General features: G+C 36.7%; 1 protein-coding gene across 1 annotated transcript in view; it reads right to left on the bottom strand.

Moving 5' to 3' along the window:
* The window catches only part of TLL1 (tolloid like 1), a gene marked incomplete at its 5' end in the record, with an annotated part of 167,576 nt that overhangs the window by 16,734 nt on the left and 124,383 nt on the right, over positions 1-26,459 (bottom strand). The window contains 6 exons of the mRNA XM_081092763.1: positions 2,344-2,471; positions 4,629-4,754; positions 14,754-14,934; positions 17,753-17,913; positions 20,116-20,241; positions 21,264-21,459. Coding sequence (XP_080948889.1) covers positions 2,344-2,471; positions 4,629-4,754; positions 14,754-14,934; positions 17,753-17,913; positions 20,116-20,241; positions 21,264-21,459 — 918 coding nt within the window. The remainder of the gene's footprint in view (positions 1-2,343; positions 2,472-4,628; positions 4,755-14,753; positions 14,935-17,752; positions 17,914-20,115; positions 20,242-21,263; positions 21,460-26,459) is intronic.

Here is a 26,459-nt window from a genome sequence, read left to right as displayed (position 1 = left end):
AGGAGATTTTATTTTGTCCTCCCCTCAATTCACATGTCAAAACTCTAAACCCCAATGTGACTGCACTTGGAGGGAGGTCCATTAGGAAGGTAATGAAGGTTAAATGAGGTCATAAGAGGGAGACTGTAATCCCATTAGTGACCTTATAAGAAGATGAAGAGGCACAGAGCTCTCTCTCTCTCCATGCGTAAAGGCCATGTGAGGCTAGAGCAATGAAGTACCATCTACAAGCCGGTAAAAGAGGCCTTCCTAGATGCCAACACTGACAGTACCTGATCTTGAACTTCTAGTTTCCAGAACTATGAGAAAATAAATTTTTGCTGTTTTAGACATTTTATGTTATTTAGTCATGGAAGCCTGAGCAGACTAATACACGTGAGAAGTATAATAATGGGTCAAATGGAAATGCTAGAGATAGAAAACATAATAAGAAAGATAAAGAATGCCTTTCACAAGTTTATCAGTAGACTTTGGATAACTGAAGAAACAATCCCAGAACTTAAAGATAGGTTCACAGAAATTACTGAAACTTAGACTAAGAAAGAATGACAAAAAAATAACAGAGCATCCGAGTTATGGGGTAAAATGAAAGAACCTAGTTTATATGTAATTAAAGTTCAAAAAGGTGAAGAGAGACAGTAGTGTAGAAGAATTTTGTGAACAAATAATGGTTGAAAAATTTTAAAAATTCACTACAGACACCACAATACAGATGCAAGAAATTCATAGAATTCTGAGGATAAATTACTACACACACACACACACACACACACACACACACACACACACAACCCTAGACACATTGAATTCCAACTGCTGATAAAAAGAAAATCTTGAATGCAACCATAGGAAAAGGAATCATTATTTTCATGGGAATAACATTAATATTTACAACAGACTTCTTAGAAACCGTGAAATTCAGAAAATAATGGAATCAATGGTTTAAAGTGCAGACAGTAAAATAAAATTGTCACCCTAGAATTCCATACCCAATGAAAATGTCTTTAAATAGTGACACTACACAGACATACTGTACACAAAACATAAAAGGAAATTATTCAGAGAGGACTTTGGTACCAGACAAAATCTGAATTTCACACTGAAAAAAGTCTTTGGGAAAATCCATGTTCTCAACTCCTTTAGCTAACTGCACTGTTGAAAGGAATGCAGCCTCTTTATCTCAGCCCATAGCTTCAGAGAGTGATCCTCTTAATCAGGACCTTGGACAGGACTGGAAAGCAATCAAGTTCCTACATGCTGTCATCTTAGCATCTAGCATCCTTTCAAAGACCAGCTGAAATGAATTAACGTCTTTGTTTGGAAAGTCACTAAATATTTTTCAAATATGTAGACTGCAAGGAGTTCCATACCAGGAATATGAATGCACTGGTGACTGCATTAGAGCATTTTGCTGTTATAATATTGCAGAGAACTATAGCCTCTTTATTGCCCCCCAAAAATAACCACTGAAGGAAAGAGTTCAAACAATTTTAAAATTAACATTATGGCTGGACTGGTCTAGTAAGCTACCATGGACTGATAGCCTTATTCTCTACACAATTTCTTGTCTTTTATTATGGCAACTGCTAGATTATTTTGAGCCTTGCTAGCTGGCATTCCTTCATGCTTTTGACAATAGCATATTGTAGGAAATTTTTAAAATTTCTATATTCCTACGATTTTATTTTTTTAAATTATACTCTTCATATATATTCTGTAGCCTGTAATGAAATTTAATATATACTATCAGATGACCAGGACAGAATGTGAGGCTCAAAGACTACAGGAGAGAGGACAAACATTACATTCATATTTGAAGTTGTGAGAAGTCTAAGGATATCAGTATGTGTCTAAAGAGGCAACTATAATGCAAAAAAGAGTATTTCATAAACCACAACACAAAATTACCTCTATTATTAAAAATACATATGCTCTGTATATAGGGCATATAGAATGGACACAGCCAGTAGAATTTACTATGCTGTGTTTAAGTGAATACTTAATGCTGTCTTGCTGATTTTTTAATTTCTTTTTTATTTTCTCCATTTGAAAATATCACTTTCAATAATACATTAGGAAGTAGAGCTGACTGCTTTGCAGTAACTTTGGTAAAGCATCCAGGATAAGATCACTATATGAGAAGTTCATGAGTACCAGTACTATCACCTTGATTTAGAAAATCAGGGATTTGTTTCGTGTTAGTAGGAAAGCAAAAGAAAGAAAATCTGTTCCATCTGTCTTACTAACTCAATTCCATCAAATAAACGCGTATTTACTTCCATGTGTGAGCCACGGAAGGCACGGGCCATCGGCTTAATAAAAGAAGGTGACGTGCTCACTTACTAATTTGACTCGATGGCCTGGAGTGGCACTGATTTCCCATGTGCATTCCTTCCTGCTTGGGTACTTGTCTGGCCAGTTGGGACTGGTGATGAGGCCACTTGGACTGTGGATCTTCTGTTCACATTCAGCTGTGCCAGTAACAATAAGATCAATCAGTGCAGAAATCTAGCCCAGTATTGGACCAACAATAAAGCAGTTTATTTACCCACTATCCTACTGAAAGACTTTTCTGAATACTAACTAATCATCACTCCAGTGTCTGTTATCATATTCATGTGCTTTGGCACACATGTTGCTGAGCATAATCAGGCAATGTTTGTTTTCTTGCTTTCATGAAATTAAGTGTTTACAATGAATTTTATAAATGCCTGAAAGAAAATAAGCTATTTAAAATGGTTGGATCTGTAAGTTCAGACTTTAAACGAGCAGCATATATTGACAATTAAGGATATCAACACTTGGTATGTGCAAAATATTTAATGCAATGCCACAAACAAAAATCAATGGATTTTGACATTTCAATTAATTTTTTTCTATAAACAGAAAGATTATTTATAGCTAATTAAGATCATTGAGCCATTTTATGAATTATGTACTTATATTTCTCTCTCCTTTAGTTGAAATATATACTTGAATACTGGATATATTTCTATCTATAAGGAAGTTTCCTATAAAATCCTTTCTTAAAAATATTTACTGTAATGAACAAACATTTATTTGCTACCTATGAGCCCTGGGCTACATGCATACTCTGCAAAAGCTGTCTCTTTTTTTTGCTCTGAATTGTTTTCCATATCTGCAAAATGACTGGGCCTGTCAATTTCATAGACACTTTACCAAGTTACAAATATCAGAATCTCTAGGGTTCTGCATTCATACATGAAAGGGAAAAGAGGTGAAAATCTTGCTTGCCTATTATTCTGGGTCATGTCAGTAGCTCAATGAAAAATGGGGAGAAAAATAAACCCTTGACTCATGACCATATTAGAAGAGAACTGAATGGAATAAGAGTCATTTCACGATACTATTTGAATGTGCATACAAACAGTTGCTATCTAACTGTGGTTCTAGGCAGGTACCTACCAATCCACATGTGCTAATGACACAAGCTATAAAATCTGCCTTAGTAATTCTTTCAAAATAGGCATAAATCCAAGTTAAGTAGAAAATTCAGGAGCAGACCCTCAGCAACAATGATAGCCAATATGAGCTAGATGGGCACACGGAATATGTATTCAGAAGAAGTAAAAACTGAATAAATATTTCTTGTGCCCATCTAGCTCATATTGGGTATCATTGTTTTTATAAAATATTAAAATATTGTAAGGTCTGGGGTCCAAAACTGGTAGGCTACTGTTGTGCTATTAGTATGTTTCTTTCCTTCCTTCTTCCCTCCCTCCTTCCCTCCTTCCCTCCTTCCCTCCCTCCCTCCCTCCCTCCCTCCCTCCCTCCCTCCCTCCCTTCCTTCCTTCCTTCCTTCCTTCCTTCCTTCTTTTCTTTTGCTAAAACCAAGACTTAAAACTTTAAATGGCACAGTATCTCCATTTTCAAATGCTTTTTGTCTGGTAGGCATCTGAGTTTGACTCTCCTGGTATTTAAAGTGGCATCACTCATATAGCACATATATGAGATATTTGGGGAGGGAAACTAAACCAAATGCAAAGCCTTTAGCAGAAATTCAGCTTAAATATGTAGACTGTCAAAAGGTCTGTCCAATGAAAACCTAGGGATAAAGTGGTCCTTTTCTGGCTGCCAGATGGCATCATAGCAGCAACTATGTCTGTTATACAAAGTTATTCTAATTCTACCCATGTGTGAAGTGCAGACTCTTTAGGTAATATGAGGTTTCCAATAGTTTGCCTTGGATCTTGGGACCACTGCATGTGTGTGTATGTGTGTGTGTGTGTGTGTGTGTGTATGACATTTGAACACTCAAAAGTGATATCACTCACTGATACAAAGAGCTCTACCTGGAAGCAGTGTTTTACCCAAATGGCCTAAAATTCTAGCTGCTGTCAAGAAAAGAACACTCCTGAAATCCAGAAGCATGGAATAGAGTGTGGAATCTCAGAGGGAAGACAGGGAAGGGTGGGTGGGTGGGAGTTAATCAACCAAAGACCATGTATACAAGTATACATATATACATAACCCATGGGCATAGATAATAGGGTGGTGAAGGCTTGGGGGCAGGGGCGGGTTGAGGGAGGTCAGTGGGGGAAGAAAAGGAGACATATAATACTTCCAACAATTAAGATTTTTTTAAAAAAAGGACACTCCCTTCATACCTTCCTTGCAGTCATGCTTATTTTCATGCAGCACAAATCCATTCCTGCACTGACACACGTAGCTTCCCATCGTGTTGACACATTCATGTTGACACCCACCGTTATCCTTTGAGCATTCGTCTTTGTCTAGCAAAGAGATAGCCCCATAGTTTAGTAAGTAGCTTTAAAAACAAAGAATATCAAAGAAGAATCATTTAGTTGCAGTTAACACAGGCAAAGGGTAAACTCAGCCACAGCTTACCCTGTTCCCAACAGAAACAAAGACAAAAAACAAAAACAAAACAAATCTTAGTTCTATCCAGTCCTTGTTTAGCTCGGCGCCTTGTACCGTGAATTGAGTGTCCCAGACCATTTGTGCCAGGATGAGAACTTGTAGTCCTCTTTCATTCCTGAAGTAAAAGTTTTGAGTAGGCCAGAACCGGTTTGGCTCAGTGGATAGAGCGTCGGCCTGCGGACTGAAAGGTCCCAGGTTCGATTCCGGTCAAGGGTATGTACCTTGGTTGCACGCACATCTCCAGTAGGAGATGTGCAGGAGGCAGCTGATCGATGTTTCTCTCTCATCAATGTTTCTAACTCTCTATCCCTCTACCTTCCTCTCTGTGAAAAATCAATAAAATATATTTTAAAAAAAAAGTTTTGAGTAGGACACAGAGAAAGAACAGATCTTTTTACAACTAATTCTGAACATTTACAGTCAATATTTAAAAATAAATGTAAAACTGTGAGTAGTTTGAATAAATGCAAGGTATGGCATTAAAGTAGAGAGAAATTCTTCAATATATTAACCACGGTGTTTAGATAGAGGCTAAACAAGGCTCCAAGATTTGTGTATAATCACTTGAAAAATTAGTTAGTGTAACTACTCTAGTTGGTTTTTTTCATTAACATTGCAGTTAGGCTAAGTATTGATGAATCTGGACATTTCATAATATTCTAAGACAGAAAAAGGCATCAGCAGACTATCCTAAAGAAGAAAGCTAATTTATATCTATTTTAAAAATCTACTCCAGCAGCCTAGTTTATTAATAAGTAATTCCTTAAAAGGGCTTTTATTGTGCTAGAAGCAAAGGTTAGAATGGGAAATATGAGCTTTGAGAAACAGCCAACAAATGCACTACAGGAACAAAAGCCAAACTAGAGTGGCAGGCAGTCAATCCAGGCAGAGGCACCATCAGCACCACAACATGTCCCTCAGCTCTTAGTCCACGGCTGGCTTGTCTGTCAAAGTCGACAGATTGCTCATGACACACATATATGATGACATGTCACTCACACTGTCATCACTCCCACACCACAGAGAACAAAAGGGACCCATGAAGTCCTATCAGGAGTTAGGCTGAATTCGTAATTTACACTGTCAACTGGTTTTCCTAAAGGGAATTTGTGAGCTCATGGTAGGTCACAAATAGCAAATACTATATTTACATTTTTATCAAATCACTATTCCCTCTATGAAGATGGGTTTAAGAAAGATGTTTTTGTCCAAGTATCTGAGAATGATTTTTAAAGATACATCTATTTTTCCCCTTTTGGAGACTGATTGCATGGCAGAGTCCACACGGCTCCTGGCATATATTCATTGGTAATATCAGAATATTCCAGATAGAAGCAGGCAGTCCCAAAGTTTTAAAGAACATTATCAGAATCAATATCTCTATGATTTATGTGTATTCTACCTATCTTTAACAGTTTCTTACACTTTTAATATTTACTATGGAGAATAAAGAAATACATTCAAATTGTAGAATAAGGAAAACTGCCTAGCATCAAACACCAATATGTATAGAAATTAGAATTTAATAGAAAATGAGCCTGGTAAAATTAATTTGAGAAATTTATAATAATTTGGAATCCCTACTCCCTTATTTGCATCAATAGTGAAAATTATAGTTTGAGTTATTAATGATTAATGCAAAACAGGTGGATGGCAAATCATACTTCCTGCCACCATGGTGGCAGCTACCTACATTTTCTAATTTAGACAGTCAAGCAGTAAATGTTCTAAATTTATTGTTTTTATGTACCTTTCCAGAGGCTCTTAAGATCCCTCACTCTTTCATGAGTGGATATAGAATACACTTCATGTTTGTTAAGTGGAAAGAGCCAATATAAAATTTTCTGGTGCCAGAATTTCTTACTCTGCAATAGACACATATTTCCATTGAAAATGTTTATATAATGATAGCTTGTTATACTTAAAGTAAATCTGACAGAGCGAACTGTAGATGTACTATAGGTCAACCAGACTTGAGAGATGGTTGAAAATCTAACAACTGTAAGCATTGCCTGAATCCTCCTTTTATCTGGATCTGTTTGAATTGCTATACAGAAGATATAAAACTGTTATAATTAAAAAATGAATAAACACAAGTTATTATTGCTGAGTTTTTAAATCCATAGTCATTTCATCATGAAGATAATTCTAACACAAAATAAATATTTCTAACATTGAAGCTTCATTCTGGTGGAAATCTCGTTACTAGGTTATATTTCTAAGGAGGATTTTATATATTCATTATTGTCTAAGTATCTATTACATTTTAGTTTCCCCATTGGTTGGTGTTTCCTACCTTTGTCCCAACATCTAATGTCAATCAATATAATCAATGTTACATAAAATTAAGGATATATGCTAGAATATATGTATGGATTAATCTAACGTTTAGCTTAAATTCAAAAGTGGACTAATCAGAACAGTAACTAACAGCAGCAGAGGAGTCATCATGCCCAGCAAAGCAGCGTATAAAACTGTGCCCCCATGAGTCAAATGTTCATATGAAAAGAGAAAATTTCAGTAAACATTGAAACACTTAAAATTATCCCGATGTCTTACATCATTCAGATAAAGGTATTTAACTTAATATTTCAAGTTGTCTATGAAGTAGTAAACATGGTGAGGTTATTAAAACACACACACATTTGTTTGAATAGAAGTAAATACACTATTCTAAAGAAAGTGGATGTAATTCCAGAATATCTATGTTGATGAGAAATAGCAACAATATAAAATACCTAATTCCACAAGTATATTCTGGATTTCTTATGCATGAAATTTCATCAAACCAGGGGGGGGGGGCGGGGCGGGGGGAAAGCTATTAGCAAACACAATTATGTTTTCACTGTTTTCCCATTTCTTCTCTTAGGACACAAATTACAAATATTTTGAACAATGAAAATATAAAGGAGAGAACCAAGAAGGAGGCAGCATTTTAAATATTTCTCAGAATGTCTGTATAATAAACTTAGTCATTGAGAATTTGATCAATAATTAATTTGAAATTTTCTAGCATTTTCATACTGTAGGCACAAAATTTTTAAAATAGTTTTTCTGTTAGTGAGAGAAATAAATGTTTTATTGAGTAAATATAAAAACATTTATTTTTTGCAGATGGAATGAGCCTCTTTCATTGGAATGGACATATCTACTTTCCATTCTTTCATGTTAGATGAAGGACAGGTCCATTATACGAGGCAGAGCAGGTGGCATTTCCCCACAGAGGCCTGCAGAGCATCTCTGAGACTATCAAGGGCATCAGTCTAAGAATAATACCTACTGGATGGAACTGAAGTGGCAACCTGTATCAAGTTCTTGCAAGATTCAAAAATAAAAATTTTCTCTTTGCAGAAAGCTTCTTTGTCTGTAGGAAAAAGAAGGGTCCATGCACCACAACAGAAACATACTGTATAAGAGCAGTAAACTCCCAATAAATGCTCAAATATAAACAGACCCATGCACACTGGTGCACACACACTCCCATGCATGTGTATACACAGACATCGCATACATAGATTTCAGCACAAAACTATTGAATAAATAATCACCTTCAGAAAAGCACCACTAAACTAGGAGCTAGGACAGAGACAATTTATGCTTTCGAAGATATGCAAATATTTAAATATCATCTTATCTAATAAAAGAGAAACATGGTAGTTAGTGTACGACTGCTACCCTTCCCATTGGCTAATCAGGGTGATATGCAAATTAACTGCCAGCCAAGATGGCGGCCGGCAGCCAGGCAGCTTGAAACTAACATGGGGCTTTCTTGCTTCAGTGACTGAGGACTCCAACGATCCCCGCCTGCCTTGTCGGCCTCTGAGCCTACTGTTTAAGAAACATTGTAACGAATATAGAAGCTAAACAAAACCCCAGAAACCTGCTTTCAGCGAGCCCAGGATCTCAGAGCTGGAGTTATACAATGTTTCAATTATAGAACCTAAACAAACCAGATACCTGCTTTCAGCAGCAGCAGTGGCCTCAGAGCTGGAGCCAGAGCTAAAGCTGGCCCAGAATAAAAAAAAAAGAAAAAAAGGAGCAGTTGGGAGCTTCAGCCCTCAGCCCCTCACCCAGACTGGCCAGGCACCCCAGTGGGGACCCCCACCCTGAAGGGTGTGTGACCAGCTGCAAACAGCCATCATCCCCTCACCCAGGCTGGCCAGGCACCCCAGTGGGGACCCCCACCCTGATCCAGGACACTCTTCAGGGCAAACCAGCCAGCCCCACCCATGCACCAGGCCTCTATTCTATATAGTAAAAGGGCAATATGCCTCCCAGCACCGGGATCAGCGGAGCTGAGAGGCCTCCCGGCACCAGGATCAGTGTGACAGGCGGCAGCGCCCAAACCCCCTGATTGCCCTGCAGCTCTGTGACAGGGGGCGGGGCCACAACCTCCCTATCTGCCCTTCTCTGTTCATGACAGGGGAAGGCGCCCCAACCTCCTGATCAGCCCTGCTCTGTGCCTGATACAGGGGGGGGGGGAGCTCCCCAACCCCCTGATCGCCCTGTGGCTCTGTGTGTGACAGTGGTGGCGCCCCAACCCCCTGATCCGCCCTGCTTGTGTGTGACAGGGGGCGGTGCCCAAACTCCCCTATTGGCCCTACTCTGTGAGTGACAGGGGGGAGCTCCCCAACCCCCTGATCGACCCTGCTCTGTGCGTGACAGGGTAAGGAGCCCCAACCCCCCCCCCCCCCATGGGCCCTGCTCTGTGCGTGACAGGGTAAGGAGCCCCAACCCCCTGATTGGCCCTGCTCTGTGCATGACAGGGGGTGGCGCTGCAACCTCCCCATTGACCCTGCCTTGAGTGTGACAGGGGGCGGTGCCCCAACCCCCCAATCGGCCCTACCCTGAGCGTGACTGAGGGTGGCATTGCAACCTCCCAATCCGCCCTGCTCTGTGCATGACAGGGGACGGCGCCCCAACTCCCCAATCGGCCCTGCTCTGAGCCCGACCAGGGGCTGCACCTAGGGATTAGGCCTGCCCTCTGCCACCCGGGAGCAGGCCTAAGCCAGCAGGGCATTATCTCCCGAGGGGTCCCAGACCGTGAGAGGGCACAGGCCAGGCTGAGGGATCCCCCCTTCCCCCCGAGTGCACAAATTTTTGTGCACCGGGCCTCTAGTTAATAATAAAAACTTAGAACAGAATTCAAAATCATAGGAAAGTTTTATGTTCCCATTTGAAATTAAGCACACCAATATTTAAAGTTTTGTTAGAATAAAATTGGGTTGAATTTCTTCTAAAATATCGATGACCATTCCATGACAGAAATAATGTATAGGAGGAACAATGTAAAGAAAAGTCTGTATATGATGAAAGATGAATAGGGTGAGGAGCATATCAGTTTAAACCACTTCAGTTTAGCGATAGAATAACTGCACAAGTCATTTTATCTGACTCCTTTCTTTACTACAGACACAAATCTGGGAGTCAGGAAATCTGGGATGTATTCTATTTGTTTCACAAAGCAAGTTACTAGGTCCATCAGTAACAGATTACATTCCCATTAAAGTTACCCGTGAGGAAGACTGCTTTTAAATGAGGTTTATTCTTCAAATACTAAATACTTTAAAATATTAAATCAGACTTCATATGTGATGGTTTCTTAATTTTATGAACATAGACATGACAGGAAATTGATATTAATGACTGCTAATAAGTTCTTAGAGCCATTCTTCCATTTCCCAGGCCTATACAGTGCTTTTAAAATGAAAGGTTATGTTGAAAAATAACTAACATCTCTGTATGATTATAAATATTTTCATTGTGTACTGTACATTAAAAACCTAAAAAACATTTCCTTGTCTTTTTCCTTGATGCATCACAGCAGAAAGAAAGCTATTATTGACTCTAAATAGCTTTCCTCTTCAAATAATATGGAATCACCTATTGTCAAATATTGTTTCTTCTTTTTATTGGCTCCTTTGATAATTGTTCTTAGAAAAAGAATTTGAAAAAATAGTTGAACATAGTATATTGCTCATTATGTTTTCATAAATTCATAACCACCTCTGAAATTTTTAGAACACTGGTTACAAACAGAACCATTTAAGACTAAGTCTTCAGCCCTAGCTGGTTTGGCTCAGTGGATAGCAACGATGGTGAACCTATGAAACGCGTGTCAGAGGTGACATGCAAACTCATTTTTTTGGTTGATTTTTCTTTGTTAAATGGCATTTAAATATATAAAATAAATATCAAAAATATAAGTCTTTGTTTTACTATGGTTGCAAATATCAAAAAATTTCTATATGTGACACGGCACCAAAGTTAGGGTTTTTCAAAATGCTGACACGCCAAGCTCAAAAGGTTTGCCATCACTGGGATAGAGTGTCGGCCAGTAGACGAAAGGGTCCCAGGTTTGATTCCAGCCAAGGACACATGCCTGGGTTGCGGGATCAATCCCACCCCTCCCCCCAAGTAGGGGGTGGGCAGGAGGCAGCCAATCAATGATTCTCTCTCATCATTGATGTTTCTATCTCTCTACCCCTCTCCCTTCCTCTCTGAAATCAATAAAAATATTTAAAATAGACCAAGTCTTTACAAAATATCTCTTAACAGATACACTAGAGTAATATTTATTCAATTGTCTATAGTAAGGTAAATATTGCAAATTAACTATCAAGTTAAAATTATAAAATTTAGCTGAAAGTACATATTAATAGTAACTTGTATTACTATTTATTAACTAATCAATAAATAGATGAACTTTAAATTTTCTTAACTCTCAATGATCAAAGTGTAGTAGGGAATGTGTGCAAGCCTAGAGATATTTTGGGCACCAGGTAGGGAGAGACATGAGATGTGTTTTTCTCCTAAAGTTATTTTTAGATTTCAATCTAATGAAAACTGAGAAAACTTGGGGAAGAACTATAATGCACCAACTCTCCATCTTGATACAAATGTTCCTGGTATTTTGCATAGCAGTCTCAGGGTTGCTCCCACTCACCTCTTGGCCGTGTGCATAATGCACAGATAGTTTTCTACCGAGTTTTCCATTCATATTTTATCGTAGATAACTATTTACACATGGAATCATTAGGTTATTTTTATCATTAAATTAATACATGGCTATCTATTATTATACTTGAAGCATTATTAAAACTCAAATAATAATTTCAATGTGAGTAGCACCTATCTATTAAAATGGGTGATCTTTTGTAAATTCTGATTTTGTGAGATGATCATAATTAGGACATTAAGTAACAAGTCCTTACTAGTTAGCATTTCTTGATAGCACCACACCAGCTCTTTACTACAAATATAATGCTTTTATCTTCCCTTTTCCTAAGCAGACATATTTCCCAGGAACTTAAATGTGAAATAGATCTACTTACTTATCCAGAGCCACAGTATTTTAAATATGAATCTGACAAATGCCAAGGCTTTTCAATACATCAAAAAGAAAAAAAAATACTGAAAGTTTATACTCAATGATAATTATCTTGGACTTTACAAAATAAAATCTATAAAAGGGTGAACAGTGTATCTGGTGATTTTTCGGGTCACAAATATGTTCAGTGTAACATGTAACTAACGCCATTTGCAAAGGGCATGGTCAGCTCTTATAGTTGAGACAAACCAGGAAAAACGGTGGGTTTCCATGCTCTGTGACACTAAGCTGCTTTATCTTCAAATGAATATAACAATGAGAATGTCACAGCCTTATTGTGATTATGAAAGGTAATGTGTGTCTGCATAGAAAGTTCTCAAAATGGCAGCTATCTGATGGCTTGGGGTTCAACTTCCCCTTGAATTTCATTGTTCAGTGTACTTTACTACCAACACGCCATCAAACGATTTAGGCTAGACTCTATCAGAATGAAGTGTTGTCACCTAGTTGACTTATAATTTTAAAATACATCACTGATAAATACTAAAAACAGAGATAATTTCTTAAAGTCATCTGTGTTAGTAAATGTGATTTACAGCAAATTAACTATTATGAGCTTTAGTACTAAGGTACTCAGATAATTTTACAATTATATGACTACATAGAAACTGGAATAAAGACTATGTTTGCCATGTGCTGAGAATAGCATCTTTTGTACGTGCCCTCATATCTCTATTATAAGAATTAAAGTAGTATGTCTTATATTTCAATAGTACTGTTCTAAAGACATAAACAAAAAACCTGTCTTTATGATTAGGAAAGTTTTTCCTGGCCAAAAATATCAGAGCGTAAATTTTAAATATTCTGATAACTTTAAATTTAATTGTGCTTTGTCACCAGTATACATAACATGTACCTTTTAAAAAAGTATTATTAAATAAAATGAATAACTAATTTAATGTGAGAGGGATCCTGAAAAATATTAATATGATTACCAAATGTATTTATTTTATAATTTCAATTTTTAAAATGAATAATTTGGTGGCTCTAAGTAAGATAAGAAGCCTTATCTCTAATGACTGGAAACCTGAAGTTTGCAGCATCCATGATATTTTTAAAATAGCGAAAACTAAGGAAGTCTTTTTTCATTGAAATAGGATACTAAAAGTCTACTTTGAATAACATAAATCTTAAATGAATGCCTCAGAACAATTTTTAAAAGGCAATTAAATTTGGGGGAAGGAAGAGAATGAGAACAAGGGAATCAAATCCATTGTATTTTGAATGTACTTTTGTGTCTGACTTGAAGCTCAATGGAGCTTGTGACCCATTAACTTCAATTACACCGAAGACTCCAAACAAATCATTGCTATTGTAAATCTCATTAATTTCAAACACATGGGGACTGGAATAAATGGACTTTGAATTAACTCAATCCAAATTACCTAATATTAAAATATAATTGGAATTCAGTTGCTGTAAATTGCTTCCCAGTCTGAAAGGCAGAACAGATTGCTATACTAAGGTTTATTACAATTTTATCTAGCTTTAAAATTTCATAATACTATTTCTATCAGGTATGAAATGGGAAACTAAAGTAATTTTACTGATGTTTCTATATATTTCCTTAAAACTTGGGAACCTTTTATCAAATTTCAGCTCTTTAAGAGAGAAATTTTAGCCCCAGCCAGTTTGGCTCAGTGGATAGAACGCCAGCCTGCGGACTGAAGGGTCCCAGGTACGATTCCAGCCAAGGACACATGCCTGGGTTGCGGGCTCCATCCCCAGTATGGGGTGTGCAGGAGGCAGCCAATCAATGATTCTCTCACATCATTGATGTTTCTATCTCTCTCTCCTTCTTCTCTTCCTCTCTGAAATCAATAAATATATTTTTTAAAAAAGAGAAATTTTACTGTGAGTTCATTAAACTTATATTCCAAACACAGAAGTGTCAAATGCTAACTATATCTACTAATACATTGATTTTGGTAAAATGATAATTTCCTTAGTTCTAAGTCTCTTCTTGCAATCACTTCTATGGTGATGAGGCAAAATGTGATTTTAATATCAACTAATAAGAAGGATACATATAAATAATAAAAGAAGTATATTGCTAAATAGTAAGAATTAAAAAATAGGTTTCTAAAATGAGACCACATATTCTAAAAACAAAGATAAATTATTTTGAAAAGGTCTGACAGTTTTTGGAAGTTTGGTATTATTATCCCCATCCACTTGTAAAGAGTGAAGTCACTGTATGAAAATACTATTATAGTAATTTTGTATTACTTATACCAGCCTTCACCATATTTTATTAGTTTATATAATATCTAAGTGTTTGAGAGCTACATTTCAATAGGGCACCTATTATTAACAAATCCAAAAACTGTTCATCATAGGATAAGAGTTCATCCATTCTCTGTACCTCCAAGTTACTTTCATGGAATAGGTAACATCATTATTTAAGCCAATCCACCTTGAAAATGTGTGATATGCACATGCAGCTTGTGAATACTGATACCTGAGAAGAAATGCGCTTTGAAGCCCTTCTTGGATACAGTGTTGTCAGATTTGAACTCAATTCTCATGTTGTTGAACTGGGATGTGATCACTTCTGGTACTTCAGCACCACAAAATTTGCCATGCAATTTAGAATCAGAGGAAAGGCCACTCCAAATCTCTACATAATCGTATTTGCAAACCTAGTAAAAAACACACATGGTCATTATAGTCACAAGATTTGGAAGGATCAGATAACTGACATTTATTTTTTTAATTTTATTTTTCAATTACAGTTGATATTCAGTATTATTTTATATTAGTTTCAGGTGCACAGTATAGTGGTTAGATAATCATATACTTTACAAAGTGGTCCTCCCAATATTTCAAGTATCCACTGCCACCATATTTGGTTATTACAATATTACTGACTGTATTTCCTATGTTGTATTTTCCATTAAAGTGGAATTGATAGGTAACCAAAAAATAAAGGAAAGGGCCCAACTATGAGACAGAAATGTGTGCTTGTTTATATATATAAATTATAGCATATATCTTATATCTCTTTTTAAATATTCAAATATTTAAGTTTTCACTAGGAACTATGAAAAAATTTGTCATATACCATCTTATTCAATGCTGACAACAGCTACATGAAATTTAGTCCATGAAGTAACCATTAGCAATAGACATGATCCTTTCTATTATAAAGATGAGAAACCTGAGGCTCATAAATTTTATATAACTTGCCCAAACTTATACATCTTATACATTGCAGTGTGGTGATTGATAACATGGAATTTGGCTTGGTCCAGAGTTGCCTCCCAGAAAATTTATTCTACTCAGAACAGCACCATTAAGAAATTTCAAAGTAAGACACTGGTATATAATAAAAAGGATCCTTTGCCTTTCAAACTTACCAAACAAACTGATATTTCATTTTTTTAAAAAAAATATATTTTTATTGATTTCAGAGAGGAAGAGAAAGGGTGAGAGAGAGAGAGAAACATCAATAAGAGAGAATCATTGATTGGCTGCCTCCTGCACACCTCAGGCTGTGTATCAAGCCCACAACCTGGGCATGTGCCCTTGACCAGAATCGAACCCAGGACCCTTCAGTCTGCAGGCCAATGCTCTATCCATTGCGCCAAACCAGCCAGGACCAAACTGATGTTTCTTAATTTCTTTGAGTTGCTCGGCAGCATTGCTGCAGGACTACAAGCAACAATAATTCTATACAGTGAGATGGAGGCAGACATTTATACTAAAAAGAGATAGAATTTATATGTAATATACAAACACCACCAAAGTGGCAGAAGCTAAGTGAATGCCAGGTATTCTTAAGCAATCTTATGGCCACTAACAGATGCTTCCATCATACAATTCTAAAGTTTCGACAGGGCACATTGAAGAACACATCTGGCATGAATGACCTTATTACAAAAATGTGTAATTAGCAAGTGTAACAATGCATAAGATTGAACCCTGGGGTATGATCTGTACCTTGTAATATGTCAACTCAAATTACTGGTTCTTGGGGTTTTAATTAGGTGATAAATTAGCAAGATATTGCTAGAAAAAATGAAATAATTTTTCTATCTATGTTGTTACAGCTGCAACTTTTGTTTAGAGAGGCCTCTGACATTGGATAGGAGAATGTAACCAAGGCCAAAGGTGTTTGACATTGACTTTCCTTTTGGAAATCCATTTAATGAATAAAATAACTACGTTTTAGCTAAACTCAGTATTCTATACAGTCAGGTTTTTGCGCATGCCTTTGTTTTAAATAGTTAAGACATCCAACTATGAAAATACACAGAATTTTGTAACATCCTTCCACACAGGGACATCATTATATGTTTAAGACTCTAAGGTATGTTACTGAGTCTGAATGGGTTTTCCATGAATAAAGACCATTACCATGAGAAAAATGCTTTTCGAACACAAATCTCCATTTACTTAGAGCCACCACCCCCAAACCACCCCCGCTTCCTCCTGAATATAAACTTCTAGCCTTCTTAGGAACATTTATCAATGAATGAATCTAAACGTCCTATCTGCCACAACCAATAGCTTTAGGGAAAACTGAAAGAATAGAAGTCATTCAACACAAAGTTCATATCAAACCACAGCACTGGTAGGGAGATTCCCATTTTCAAAAAGTGTCACTCATATGAAAGCTCTTCTAAAAATACTATAAAAATTATTTTCGTCATTCAAAGTTCCTCTACATTTCAGATAAGACTAAAGGGAAAGAATGTTCCCTGTGGATAAAGTATGCTGTGAATATAAACTGTGGTCTTTCCCCTCATAAAATGTATACATGACGTAAAGAAGATCTCAAAATGTCCAGTGAGCCCTAGAAGTCTACAGTTCTCTGAAATACAAATGTTAATCACATTTCAGACTTTAATTTCCTTTAAGGAAACACAAAAATCAGCAACTTCTTTTTACCTTGAAGCCATTGGTGAGAGGTTTAAAATCACACAGCAGCGCCTTTCAAATAAATCATTTCATTTGTTTAAATGTGGTCACCTGACAGAAAACTGTACCTTCACCACAGTAAGTTTTTGTAAAGGAAAGATAGCATCAATTAAGTGCATTTTTATTGAGGTTAAAAATATTAATTTTGTAAATCAAAGACAATATCAACTAAAGTTGCCTTTTATTAAGGGTAAAGTATTAACCTTCCCTTATTTGTGAACAGGGAACACATTCATAATAAAATACTAGTTATGTAATGAAAACATATCCATTGCCACAAGTCAAATATACTGGCTTCTCCCAAAAGAATATTTTTGTTATGACTCAACCAGTGGATTTTGGTTTATTTTCGTTTTAGAAAAGTCCATGTGACATGAAGCTGACCTTAATGTTCTCAAAATTCTTTAGAAAGACTACAATATCTATACCATGTACCACCAAAATACATTCTTTCTTTCCTACATGTTTAGTTTATCAGTTTGCCTTCAGGAAATCCAAAAACACAATAGAAAAAAATTATATTTGTTATTCACTTACTTCATTGCCCTCCAATTCAAAAAACTCAAACTTCACAGAAATTCTGTACTGAGTTGGCGCAACCACTTGCCACACACAGTTCTTATTAGGAGGGTACTCCTTGGGCCAACCGGGAGTGGTTATGGTGCCATTAAGTTTGGTAAGAAGTCCACCACAAGCCGCTAGAAGAAAAGAAAAGGAAACCATTTTTCCTTAACAAAGTCATCTTAGCACCTTCCCATTGATAACCCAACATCTCAGCATTAAAGTTCAACCATCTTTCAGATTTTTCAAGATGTAGAGCATTGCAGTCTCTGTTCCTTAGACTTTAGTACAACTATTTTAATCATCCTACTCCCACTTATAAACTGCTATTTCGTAGCATTGGAACCAAGCGAAGCATGGTTGTACTACAGCATTTTAGATCATTTTAAAGTTGGGTGATCAATATAAGGAAAACTGGTGTCTGCATCCTTGTCTTTTTAAAAAATATATTTTATTGATTTCAGAGAGGAAGGAAAGGGAGAGAGAGAGAGAGAAACATCAATGATGAGAGAATCATTGACTGGCTGCCTCCTGCACGCCCCGCCCTGGGGATTAAGCCTGCAACCCGGGCATGTGCCCTTAACCGGAATCAAACCCAGGACCCTTCAGTCCACAGGCCGATGTTCTATCCATTGAGCCAAATCAGCTAGGGCTCATTGTCTCTTAAATGGCTATAGTAATATCTACTCCATATGGTAGTTGTGAGAATCAATGAAAAGTACAGGTAAAGCACAAAGGGGTCTGATGCTGTAAGACCACCATCAATTGGTTATTTCTTTATACTCTTTTTTTCCCAACACAAGCAATTCTTGGAAACAGTTGTCTGTGTAGCAAGCAAGATAAACTATACTAAATATAACATAGCTATTATTAAAAAAATCCAATTAGAAGTATTTTTTCCCTTTTGGACGAGCTATTTAAAAGACGTACTATTTATGTTACCATTCTTCCTCATTGAGAAGGAGTTCAGCAAAAATCAGGGAATCCAAGAGGAAGCTGAGTGAAAAGAATATGTATTGTATTTGGTTTACAAATAATTGCTAGGGAGTCAAGAGTTACCCAAAGTAACTGTTCTCTGCTTTCATTGCCCTTGTGTGTGTGTGAGTGTGTGTGTGTGTGTGTGTGTGTGTGTGTGTATGATGGGGCAAAACTAGGTTTACAGTTCTAATATATGAAACTGTTTATTTTTATATTATTATTTATTATTGTATTATTTTTCATATGAACACTGTAAACGTATTTTTGTCTCTCTATATATATACACACACATACACATATATACACATATATATACAAATACACACACACACACACACACATATATATCTTAAGCTTAAACTTTTAAGAAAAAAACAGAGTCCTTGATTTTATAAATAGGTCACTGGGGTGTGGCATTTATTCATTAAACAAATAATTCTGCCCCCTTTGCCACTTTTTATGTCCTCTGTTACAGATACAATAGCGAACAAGGTGTTCATGTGTAGGGAGCTTACATTTTTGTTGGAAACAAAAATAGCCTCAGTGCATACATAAACATGAATAATATTAAAATGTCTCAAGTTTTATGAAAATGATTTTGGTAGAAATCTTCAGAGAGGAAAAAATGAGGAACAGAATGGAGGAAGCAGATCAATTTATGTATTTTGTCTGTTACTCGAGCATGAGGCCTTCAGTGTGGAACAGGGGAAACGGAAGAGTCAGCTTTAACTTCTGAAGGAAGAGATCATAGGACATCGCAACAAAACACCGTACCAGAAATCTCATCTTAGAATTACAGAGGAAATGCAGAAAACATGACAAAATGTCTTCATTTATGAATCTTTTATTAATAATGTGTATTCAGTTCCTGCTTTATGTCTGACTGTGCTAGATGCTGGAAATACAAAGATGACTAAGAGTCAGGACTCTGCAGTTCAATAAGGGAGACACACCATAAATTATGTTTAAGAAAAGGTAATAGTAAGTGATAGATGAATGGACAAGAGGATAAAAATATAGGTTCAGAGAGAAATAAAAACAGAAATAAATAGTTAAATAGATGATAGATAGATAGATAGATAGATAGGTAGATAGGTACATAGGTACATAGGTACATAGGTAGACAGACAATTGGCCTGGTTAGTAACCAAAGGTGGAAACGACTGATTTTAAAATGAGAAGCCAGGCAGTTTCACATTAGCTGTGACTAAACATTGAGTCTTACTAGTTGAGGAAAGAAGTTATTATAAAGGAAAGGAAAGGAAGAGGGAGTCAGAAAGAAAGGAAATGAGACTTTAATGAAAGAAAGAAATTAGGTAGAGGGTTTCAGCAGGGAACGCCAAGTACAAACCCAGTCATACCTTCACAGCCCCTTTTGTCAGGCCCCAGCTCATAGCCAGGCTCACACGCACACTGGTAACTGCCCAGGGTGTTCAGACATCGCTGCTCACAGCCTCCACGGTCAGGCTTGGCACACTCGTCTTCCTCTACAAAGACGGCATGAGTCAGAGAATGACTGGAGTATTTTGTTTTTATATACTAAGGTGTAAGATTTTTTGAAATTATGATATGCTTAATAGCACTGAATGAAAATGAGCCAATTAATTGCTTCAACAAAGGAGCAGGAACAATTTGCAAGCCCTTAATAGATGAAAAACAAGAATTCATGTCACTGCATCCTTAAGAACATGTAAGAACCAAGAGAAGTACTAGAAACCTAGAGCAGGGCCAACTGCAGAGCACCGTATCTCAGACACAGGATTATTATTTTTCAGAATGAAACAGAAAAACTTTCTGAAAAAACACAGCTTCAACTGCTGATATCATAGTATAGTTTTCTAGATATCCTAAAAATGCTTTTAAAGAAATATGTCATGGTGAATATAAATTAAAAAGGAAAAACTCAGAAACTTACTGGACCTCTTTAAATGTAAAAAACTCATTGTTTTTATATAGACATATTAATCCAAAAAATACAATAATTTCATATTTTTATACCAATATACTCTTTTAATTATATATGGAAACAAAAATGTACTATATGAAAATATATATTCTTCGTAAAAAAAAAAGACATTCTAGGTATTCCACTAAGAGGCCATAAATGTTTTCCAATGTAGTAAAAGCCATTCTATAGTGGGTGATTTGGAAATGCTGTCACCTAGAAATAAATTGATGAACTACAAGTCAGTATGAATTCTTTGTTGACTATACTGCAAATATCTTCTCCCAGTCTATAGATCCCTTTCTGAATTTTACTTTGTCTATTTCATTTTAAAATGGTAGAATATCCTAGCAGGACTAATACCCTAATACCCTGTGCGACAATGTCCCAAATTCTAGTATTTTACCAATAACCATTGTCCTCAAAACCCATCAAAATCCCCTGATGAACAGCATATACTTCAACTTTCAATAAAACTTTACTCCAGTTGTCCCTACCTCAAAGCTAAATGTCACATTTATCCTGGACAAGGAAAATCTCACATTTCAAATTATTTTAAATTACCTTTAAAAAAATTGGCAGCAAACCCTGCCTTGTTCACAGTCCCATCAGAAACAAACTTCATCCACAAGGTGTTGGAGGTAGACCTGATATCTTCAGGTTTATCATAACCACAGAAACGCCCTATCAAAGGGCTATTCTCTTTGGTCCCATCTCGAACTTCTAGGTAGTCATAGGCACAGCTGTCATGTCTTTCAATCTTAAGAGAGTAAAAGTATGTGAACATATGTCTCATTAATAGATAAAACAATTTCAATAGTAAGATTATTATGTATTCTCAGTGCCATAATACTGATATGGTCATATAACAGATTGCTATCTTGCAAGTGTGCATGGTGATTATCTACACTGCCCATGGATAAAAGACCCATATTATTCTGCTAAATGTGGAGAGATAAAAAACAAATCTACAGAACAATACATCTGTATGCATCTGGATCAACAAAAGTTAAACTACCTTTTGAAAGAAAATTAAAATACAAGTGGTAATTCTTTAGAAAATAGAACGGATAACACATCCATACTTATTGTGGGAAGAGCTCAGGAGATTTATCTCAGTGCAGTGGCAGATGCAATGGCGTGGGCGCACTCCGCCTATACAAGCTTCCTTGGCACAGCGGGAAGTGGCAGCGCCCGCCTGAGTAAGCCCCCTAGAGCCCCTACATAGTACCCTATCTTTCCTACCATTGGTTGCCCTAAGGATGGTGTAAACTTCTGATTGGTCTGGAATGTTATATATGTCGCTGTACTTAAACAATAAAATCAGATCTGCGTCTTGAACCGGTCTCCGGAGTCGGGCATGCTTCGTTAGGACTCTGTCGGCCTCACCCCTGCGGGACCCCCTGCCTCAACTTATAATGGTCCTTAAATGTCTGGGCCAGATTATGCTACAAGAAGTGTAAAATTTTCTCAGGAATATAGGTATAACAACTGCCCGTTGTTAATCAAAGAAATGATTATTTTATTCAAAGAAAGCTGCATTCAAATTCTATTGGCAAATATTACACTGTTTTAGGTTATAGATATATTTTTGAGGGAAAGTCTGATAATATGGATTACATTACTTCCCAGTCTATGGAATTCTTTACCGATAGTTAGCATAGTTACATGTAGAAAGACCACCGTACTGCAGAGTCAGCACTGGCGAGGCCTTTCTCCAAGTACCTCGGCTGATGTAGATGAGCCCTTTTACCTCAACACACTCCCCTCAACCCATATTAAGTGGCAGAACTCAATGTATCTTCTTCAACAACTAAATGAAAATGGTAGATCAGACTATTGGCCTATGAAACTTATGGAGAACTGTAAGTTCCTGGACTCATGTTTTTGCCTGGAACTACTTCTAAAAGCAACAGAGCCAAAATTTACAAATTATTTTAAAAGCTATGAGACAATTTCTAAATAAAATTCTTGCTTTTTTATTTCATTTTTTTACAGAAAGGAGGCACTCATCCTGAAATTTTAATAGAGTCAAATAGAGCTTATTAGACATCTGAAGCTAGAGAACCATAAAAAGTATTCCATCTTGTGAACCACTGTCTGACATACACTTTGCTGATATATAGAATTCGGTTGCAAAATACAGTCATTCATGGAACTACAACCACAAGGCACAGAAATACTGCGTAGTTGTTGGAAGAATCTGTTTCCTGAATTGTCAAACATTAATAGCAACAGTCTTCAAATTAAGTAGCATAAGGACAAAAGACAAAAAATTGATTTTTGAAGCACAGATTTGGTTAGAACTAAGAACTATATTTGCTGCTTCCTTTTCCCAATCACAGTAGGATTCCTTCAACAGTCAGTGCCTATTCTCTGCCAGGCACTCTTCCCACTGCTTGGAAGGCACCATTCAGCAGAATGACAGCGCCCCACCCTCATGGGACTTCGCTACTTCTGGTGGGTAGAGAGCAAAAAAACAATCAACAGGAAAATAATTAAATCATAAACTATTAGAAAGTAATACATTTTATGGAAAAATATAAAGTGGAACAAGAGGTAAGAGAAGTTGGGGGTAGGAGGCGTGAACGTTGCTCCATCAGGCTCATTAAATTTGATTAATAAATTCAGACTTTTCCCTAAAAATGTATTCTCTTTCTGTGTGAGATTATGGGAATGAATAGAAAATATTTAATATAAATAACATCTCATTTTTTAAACACACTTTTTAAAAAAATATATTTTATTGCTTTTTTACAGAGAGGAAGGGAGAGGGATAGAGTTAGAAACATCGATGAGAGAGAAGCATCAATCAGCTGCCTCCCACACCCTCCCCACTGGGGATGTGCCCGCATGGGCACATGCCCTTGACCGGAATCGAACCTGGGACCCTTCAGTCCCCAGGCCGACGTTCTATCCAGTGAACCAAACCAGCCAGGGCTTAAACACACTTTTTAAACTGTAGCTGCTAATTAAGGCACTAGTAACTTAGTCACTGAAGATGACCAGGCCAACCTGATCAGCGATATATATATACGCTTTCTTCTCATCGCTTTTAATATACTCCTTTCAAAATCAAAGTTCTCTATAAAGATGAGACCATTTCCAGATGGCCAAAGGCTATTCTTCAGTCAAGGGACATATAAAATAACATCTAAAGCTCTCAAGGTGTAGGGCTTGATGGAAGAATAAGCAACATCAAACTAGAGACAAAACTGCAGGGAAAATAACCCATGTTCTCAGCAAGCCATCCTACACTCACTTGCTTAAAGCAGCACAGAATGAACTGCCCCTGACTCATGAATCATATTGGAAGGGGGAAGGGGGAGCTAGAAGAGGAAAGGAAGAGAGACCACACAGTGAAGGAAGAAGCTCCTTGTGGTAGGAAGTCAACTAATAGAAACAGAATTACAGTGCAGCATAAAAATGAAGAAGATTAATTTAAAAAGCTTTTTAATTACTATTTGAGGAGATTACTGCTTTTAAAAATTACAGTATTACAAGGAGAAAAACAAAATAGACACTATTGAAAATGAAACAAAAATTTATATTTCTTCAGTGATTGAAAAGAAATAAGATAATGGATATTTCCCTGTAAATAAAACTCAGACTATTTTTTAACAGATATGCAATAGATCATTTTAAATTTTAACTTAAGGTATAGTCACTGGCTACTTAAGTTTAAATAATTTATATGAAACACAAGGATAAATATTTCATGATCAATTGTAGGATTGATTCCACTGGTAGCTATTTATGAATTATGTATTACTTACATATTAAATATTATGCACCTGGTGTTATGGATAACACAATAGAAATATGCACTGTATTCTCACATAGTAAAGGCCACAGTTGTTGAATTAGAAAGTAAAATGTGCCTCATACATATGAATTTATAATATTCAGAAATGCATAACCGGTTCACCAACCATCCTGGATAGTTTATCAATGACCTCAATGACCTTTGTTTACATATTTTTCCAGCTTAACTGAATTAACCCTAAGTGGAATGCCAACACAATGAATCTGTTATATTGGTGTTATTATAATTATACCTTTTCAACTACATCTCCACAGAAGTAATGGTGAGCACAAATGAAAGTTTCAGTTATTGTATCTATGTCACTTGCGTAGCATTTGCTCCAGCTACTTCAATTATTTAATCAAGCAATATACTGATTGGCTAGAAATAAATATGGTTGAAGCTAAAAAGTGAATAAGTGTATTGATATTTAAGCTCCATGAGAAAAAGAATATTAAACTCAGTGATTTATAAAAACAGTAAAAAAAAAAAAAAAGCAATTTCTTCTTGAGTTATAGCCTGGACACAGTTCACATGTATGTGACCTGAATGCAATGCCATGCACAGCTGCACATATAATAAATTTGTTTGGATAATGATGATGTTAATTTATTACAGACTTTAAGGTAACCAAACCATATATGAATGTGGCCAAGTTTATCTCAATGTAAACAGACCTAACATGCAGATAGAAAATACAATGAAAATGATAGTAAGCTTCTAATATATTTAGAAAACTGATATTTAGGAGATATTGGAAGTAGACGCAAATACACAAAGAGGGAAAAACAAGTACACGGTTAGTGAGAAGGGATTACGGTTACATTTTGTTACTCAGTGGGGGCTCATGCCTTTACTAGCAGGTTAGAGAGGGAGCATGAAAAAGCCAAGCAATTTCCAATTAGCAAGAACTAAATCAATTACAGGTCATCTAACGTGGTCAGCCTCGCATTCTAGAACTGCCTGGCGGTGCAAAGCTTTGTGGTCAGTGCATGTGGGTGAGCGCCGACACTGAAGGAGAGCCAGCCTGGGGGAAGGACTATGCCTCTGCACAGGACCCATTCATGCACTTTGCTTCCATTTTATAACCAAATTTCTAAAAATAAACATAACACTGCAAAAATATCTACTGTAGTACCTAATTTGTAAAAAGCTTGAAAAGTTCCAAAGTTTCCAGATAATATTTCCAATAAAAGCTCTCCCATGCTCCTTGAAAAATTAAAAATAGAATTCCCATGTGATTCAGCAACCCCACTTCTAGGTATATACCCCAAAAATTGAATGCAGTGTCTCAAGGAGATATTTGTAAATCCATGTTTACAGCAGTATCATTCACAATAGTCAAAAGGTGGAAGCAATCCACATGTCTGTCAACAGATTAATGCATAAACAAAGGTGGTACATAAACACAATGGAATATTATTCAGCCTTAAAAAGGGAGATGCTCAGGCAGCATGGCTCAATGGTTGAGTGTTGACCTATGAACCAGGAGGTCATGGTTGGATTTCAGGTCAGGGCATATGCCCAGGCTGTGGGCTTGATCCCCAGTGTGGGGCGTGCAGGAGGCAGCCAGTCGATGATTCTCTCTCATATTAATGTTCCTATCTCTCTCTCTCCCTCTCTGAAATCAATCTATATATCTACATCTATCTATCATCTATCTATCTATCTATCTATCTATCTATCTATCTATCTATCTATCACAACATGGATGACCCATGAGGATATTACACTAGTAAAATAAGCAGTCACAAAAAGGCAAATATTGTATGATTCCAATTACATGAAGTATCAGAGTAGAGTAGATAGTCATAGAGAGAGAAATGAGAAGAATGGTTGCCAAGAGTTGGGGTAGGAGAGAAAGGGAGGTTGTTGTTTATTGCGTGTAGAGTTTCAGTTTTGCAAGAGTTCTGGAGAGGGATGGTGGTGATGGTTGCACAACAACCTGAATGAGT

The sequence above is a fragment of the Myotis nattereri genome, assembly GCF_964212035.1.
Source record: "Myotis nattereri genome assembly, chromosome: 5".
Classification (NCBI taxonomy): domain Eukaryota; kingdom Metazoa; phylum Chordata; class Mammalia; order Chiroptera; family Vespertilionidae; genus Myotis; species Myotis nattereri.
Note: the sequence above shows the minus strand (reverse complement) of the source record. Positions and strands in the feature narration are given on the sequence as shown.